Source organism: Hordeum vulgare, chromosome 7H (assembly GCF_904849725.1).
Source record: "Hordeum vulgare subsp. vulgare chromosome 7H, MorexV3_pseudomolecules_assembly, whole genome shotgun sequence".
In the NCBI taxonomy this organism is placed as follows: Eukaryota; Viridiplantae; Streptophyta; class Magnoliopsida; order Poales; family Poaceae; genus Hordeum; species Hordeum vulgare.
Window position 1 is genome coordinate 116,737,815 of NC_058524.1, and position 5,280 is coordinate 116,743,094.

The 5,280-nt window shown below is 46.6% G+C and overlaps 1 protein-coding gene across 2 annotated transcripts; it reads left to right on the forward strand.

Annotated features, from left to right (window-relative positions):
- Positions 1-435: 435 nt before the first annotated feature.
- On the forward strand, positions 436-4,922 carry LOC123407139 (squamosa promoter-binding-like protein 1). 2 transcript variants are annotated; one of them, XM_045100206.1, is made up of 11 exons: positions 436-1,453; positions 1,532-1,704; positions 1,815-1,985; positions 2,092-2,159; positions 2,248-2,322; positions 2,412-2,519; positions 2,679-2,796; positions 2,904-3,045; positions 3,123-3,264; positions 3,356-3,973; positions 4,258-4,922. In XM_045100206.1, exons 1-11 carry the CDS (start codon positions 987-989, stop codon positions 4,699-4,701), a joined length of 2,526 nt encoding a protein of 841 aa, XP_044956141.1. In that variant the 5' UTR covers positions 436-986; the 3' UTR covers positions 4,702-4,922. The 2 variants fall into 2 exon arrangements, with proteins under 2 accessions (XP_044956141.1, XP_044956142.1); XM_045100207.1 differs by having other exon boundaries at positions 2,095-2,159.
- Positions 4,923-5,280: the final 358 nt, after the last annotated feature.

Consider the following 5,280-nt stretch of genomic DNA (forward strand, 5'->3'; position numbering starts at 1 on the left):
GCGATGGAGAAGACGGGCAAGGTGTCCGGGAAGAAGAACAAGGCGGCGGACATCTCCTCTTGTTTTGATGTTTGTAATATCACCGTATTGTCAAAAATGAACATATTGCAAGCGCCGGCTATTCGCGCGCGCTGTAGTTTAGCGCGCCTGCTAGAGCGCTCGCGCACCCTATTTTTTACGGCGACCCCTGGAGCCAGCACTCTCCGGCGTGCTAAAAATCACTATTTCAACATGCCAAACTGTTTTTAAGGTGTGGGATGATTGCGCGGCTGTTGGAGATGTTCTTAGCCAAGATGCACTATTGCGGTGGGCGAGCACGCTGGGTAGTGGGGATGGGAGAGGGGTCTCGCTGGTACGAGCTGTTTTTCTTTTTTGTTGGCGAAAAAGTGTGATGGACGGTCGTCAAACGCAGCATATCGTGTGGTGTGGGAGGCACCGATCGGTCGACCGACGCCTAGTACCTGCCCTCGCCGAAGAGGGCGCGCAGGCGTTGACCCTCACAGGCGTCAGCAGAAGGAGAGCGCACGGGCTCAGCCGAAGCATCACCGGCAGCCGTCCTGCCGGCCCATCTCCACCCCCCTGAATGAAAGACAAAGGAGTGTCCTGCTCTTCCAAGGCTCAAATGGCGTGGTGTCACTGTCCTACTCCCAAGCCGAGACGAAGCCGCCAAGCGCCAGTTAAGGCGGAAGAAAAGGAGGCCTCCCCGATGCGAATACGCCGGCGCAGGGAGGTCCTGCCTGCCCAGGATACTTCGCCCCAGGTTCTGCCAATCCCCACTCTTCGCCTCCCCTTGATTCTTGACTGATTTTTCTGAGCTCACGATTCGGTTCCAAGATAGCAAGATAGTCCGGTCGCGCATGGTGGCCTGTGCATGACTAACCCGGCAGCGCTTACGCATATGTACAGTTGGGGAATTTAGTTGAAAAATTTCGAGATATTTGGCTGTTCGTGCCTAGAACAGAACAGGGGAAGGGGGGTTGGCGAGAATGTCTAGTGGGCTCAAGAACAAGAAGAAGAAGGGCCACGAGTGGGATTTGAACGACTGGAGATGGGACGGCAACCTCTTCCTGGCCGCACCGTCGTCAAACGCGGAAGCGCCGTCGGGGTGCGGCAGCAGGGAGCTCGGGCGGGCTGAGGAAGGGGGCAGTTTTGGTGCTGCTGACAAGAGCAGGAGGAGGAGGAGGAGAGTTTCCACGGTGGATAACCCCGAGGAGCCTCCACATGAAAGGATTGCTGTTCGGAGAGGACAGATCAGCGAAGAAGAGAGACCTGCGAATGCAACAGCAGGTGCATCTTCCAGCTCTGCTCCATCTTGCCTAGTCGACGGCTGCCACGCGGATCTCCGCGACGGTAGGGACTACCATAGGAGGCACAAGGTGTGTGAGGTGCACACCAAGTCGACTCTTGTTCGTATCAAAAACATAGAGCATCGGTTTTGCCAGCAGTGCAGCAGGTCAGTTAGCAATAAATTTCTTCGTATCAAGTTTTTCATGTTATGGTTTGAAGGGAAATCATTTGACATTTGTTCTAGGTTTCACCTTGTTCAAGAATTTGATGAAGGGAAGAAGAGCTGCCGCTCACGTCTAGAAAAACATAATGGGAGGAGGAGGAAAGCCCAGGCCCAGGCTGTGAGTTCCTCGAGTGAAAATCAGTCCTTAACCAATACCTTACTCCTCTTACTGAGACAACTCGCTGGACAAGATTGTAAGTTTCTCGGATTAATTCTATGTGCAGTACAGTGGTACACATTGATTGTTACCTGTCCATATGCGATCGATCCATGCTCATATAACCTCAGTGTTATGTCGTCGCAGCTGCTGCTAGCTCGTCTGAGCAAATCAATGGTCCGAATTTCTTGGTCAATCTTCTGAAGAACCTTGCTGCTGTTGCTGGCACACAGGCATGTCAAGATATGCTAAAGGATGCAACATCATCAAATGCTGGTAACTATGTTGGTAATCAAAGTGGACCACCAGTTCCTGCAGGTAAATAGCCTTTGATTAACTGATGCTGCTGCTGCTGTTGCACAAGGCAAATAAGCACACATTCTGAAATTAAATGATGTGTGCACCACTTGACATGTGTCCCCAGAAGAGCCTCCTATGAAAAGACGTGCGCGGAATTTTGATCTGAATGACACTTATGTCGAGGAAGATGAGGTACATTATTTAGGTTGATTCTCTTGGGTTTCCTGCTGACTAACTGCGTCTTAGCCACAGCATCTCTCATGCTCCAAAACATTTGCAGAGCCGAACAGATAAAATTGTCTTTAAGCTCTTTGGTAAACAGCCAAATGATTTTCCTGCTGATCTACGCACACAGGTCATTTATTGTACGCAGATTGTAAATAGTGCCTCTCTTGACAACTTTATCTCTTCTGAATTTTTGGATCAAATTGTTTTGATCTGCAGGTCCTAAACTGGCTGTCACATTATCCAAGTGACATGGAGAGCTATATTAGGCCTGGTTGTGTAATTCTAACTATTTACCTTCGTCTTCCTAACTGGATGTGGCATAAGGTAGCGCCGTGTTATATAAATACTAGTGTTTAAATAAGCTGGTTACTAGTGAACAAACTACTTACTAATTCAAATAGCAAAACCTGAACTATGAACCTTGGATAGAGAAGCATAATCTTTACTTACTATTATTTTCCTTTTGTCTGAATTTCCCTAAAGCTTAATGTCGATCCAGCTCCTTGGATAGAAAATCTTATTAGCATATCCACTCATGGTTTCTGGGAGACAGGATGGTTGTATGCTAGGGTGCAGGACCGCCTGACATTAAGCTGCAATGGTTCGTTTGCCTTATTTTTCTCTTTTTACACCTTTTTTTCCCTATTTTTATCTGTATATGTACACAACCAACAGTTTCCTATGTTTGTGGTTTCCCTTTCTTTGCAGGCAGGCTTACGTTGGTGTGTCCATGGCTACCTGTAATAGGTGACAAGCATCAGATACTGTGTGTAACTCCCATTGCGGCTTCTTGTAAGTCGACGGCAAACTTCTCAGTGAGAGGCTTCAACATAGCTCAACCAACCACAAAGTATGTACCAGGCATCACTCTGCACTGACCTGACCTTGATTTTATTTCACTGACAATAATGATGATACTCGTTCCAGATTACTTTGTATATTTGGTGGGAAATATTTAGTCCAAGAAGCAACACAAAAACTACAAGATGATACTGCGGTTCAGCAAGGGCCTCAATGTCTGGCCTTTTCTTGCTCCTTCCCTAGTACAAGTGGAAGGGGGTTCATAGAGGTGAATTATCTTCTACATTCTTTCAGTTGTCTCTCTTTATACATCCTCATTTCCCTTTTTAAATTACGTACTTTCTTGGTTCCTTTTCCAGGTTGAAGATTATGATCAGAGCAGCATTTCATTTCCCTTCGTTGTCGCTGAAGAATCTATATGTTGTGAGATTCGAATGTTGGAGGAAAAACTGAATATATTTGCATTTGCTAATGTCTTGGAAGGAAGAGAAGATCTGATGGCTTCTCGCAGCCAAGCCTTGAAGTTTCTACATGAAATAGGGTGGCTTCTTCAACGGAGCCACTCACGAGCTACATCATCCAAGGCTCCACAACAACATCGTGTTGTGGGTTTTCTTGCTGCAAGATTTAGATGGCTCCTGTCCTTTGCGGTCGATCAGGAATGGTGCGGCGTCGTAAAGATGCTGCTGGACACCTTGTTCCAGGGCAATATTGACGTCCCCTCACCAGTTGAGTTTGTCCTGGGAGAGAGTTTAGTGTTCAAGGCTGTCAACAAGCGGTCCAAGCCCTTGGTTGACTGCCTATTGAGATACACAACGAATTCTGCGCCAGTGGGCGGTGGAGCAGTGGCTACACCAGCTCGGTTCGTATTCACGCCTGACATGACTGGTCCATCAGATATTACACCTCTCCATAGTGCAGCTACCATCAGTAATGCTGCTGCTGTTTTGGATGCTCTAACTGATGATCCTCAACAGGTACTTGCACTGAACTCTCATGCTATTTTTTTTCCTGAAACGATAAATTCTCAAAAAAAGAAGAAAAACATAGTGTGTGTGCTAATATTAAACTTATTGAGTAGTCACAGCAGATTTGTACATTGGTGGTTGGATCAAAGATGGAGTTGCCTTCAACATTTTCATTTACTAATGAGAATTTGTTGCAGACATTGAAACTGTGGTTACTGAGTGGCTTCTGCTTGCAATATTTTCTCCTTGTCTTTCCTTTTCGTTCCTGAACTCACTCGGCCTAAATTTGACAGCTAGGGATCAAAGCCTGGAAGAATGCCCGCGATGCGACCGGGTACACTCCAGAGGATTACGCTCGGAGGAGAGGGCACACATCCTACATCCAGATGGTCCAGAACAAAATTAACAGGGGGTTACCTGCAGCCCATGTGTCTGTTTCCATGACCACCACTGGTATCACCGAAGAGCATGCAGATGCAGGTCGTCCGAAATCAACTGATCAGACCATATTTGATGTCGAGAAAAGCCTACCGGGATGCAGACAATGTGTCCAGCTCCAGCACATTGCCTACCGGCCCTGCCCAAACAGGTTCTTGTCGAACAGGCCTGCGGTGCTATCCTTGGTCGCCATTGCCACTGTCTGCGTCTGCGTAGGTTTGATAATGCAGAGCCCGCCGGTCGTCCGCGGTATGCCGGGTCCTTTTCTCTGGAATCGCCTCCGTTGGGGACCCACTTGAAACGCCCAATCAGCTGCAGATTCTGCTAGTCTGTACACTCGAGAGTGAGGATGCTTGTGATAGACCAAAGTGCAATCTCTGTACATTATATGAGTTGTGGAGTGCCTAACTCTGCTTAGGTAGCAGTAGTTCTATTGGATATTCGAGCTTTTCATTGTTGTACTGTGAGTCAGAGAAACAATCACAAAGGTGGTTGTCTAGGGAAAGCAGATCTATTTTCCCCTCTCTTGTGTATATTAATTACTCCCTCCGTCTCATAATATAAGAGCGTTTTTGCCACTAGTATAGTGTCAAAAATGTCCTTATATTATGACACGAAGGGAGTAACGTCTATGCTCCAACAAGTAATGTTCTGTGGATCACTAGGTGGCAAACCTATTGCAATAATAGTTTTAATCTCATCTGCATGAGGCAAATCTTTAGTAAGATTTTGTTTAGAGAACTTAGAGAAATTTCAACTTTATCATCTGCAAGTTAAACATCCACTTTTTTTCTTGGCAATCAACTACAGTTCCAGAAGTACTCAAGAAAAGTCCAAAGATCATGGGACAAAAATTATCTTGTTTAGTTCCAAGCACT

Excerpts from the sequence above, each read along its gene's own strand:
- LOC123407139 (XM_045100206.1), top strand. The coding sequence starts at position 987 with ATGTCTAGTGGGCTCAAGAACAAGAAGAAGAAGGGCCACGAGTGGGAT. Across the intron at positions 1,705-1,814 it reads ACAACTCGCTGGACAAGATT|CTGCTGCTAGCTCGTCTGAG; the intron begins GTAAGTTTCTCG and ends ATGTCGTCGCAG. Across the intron at positions 2,797-2,903 it reads CCTGACATTAAGCTGCAATG|GCAGGCTTACGTTGGTGTGT; the intron begins GTTCGTTTGCCT and ends CTTTCTTTGCAG.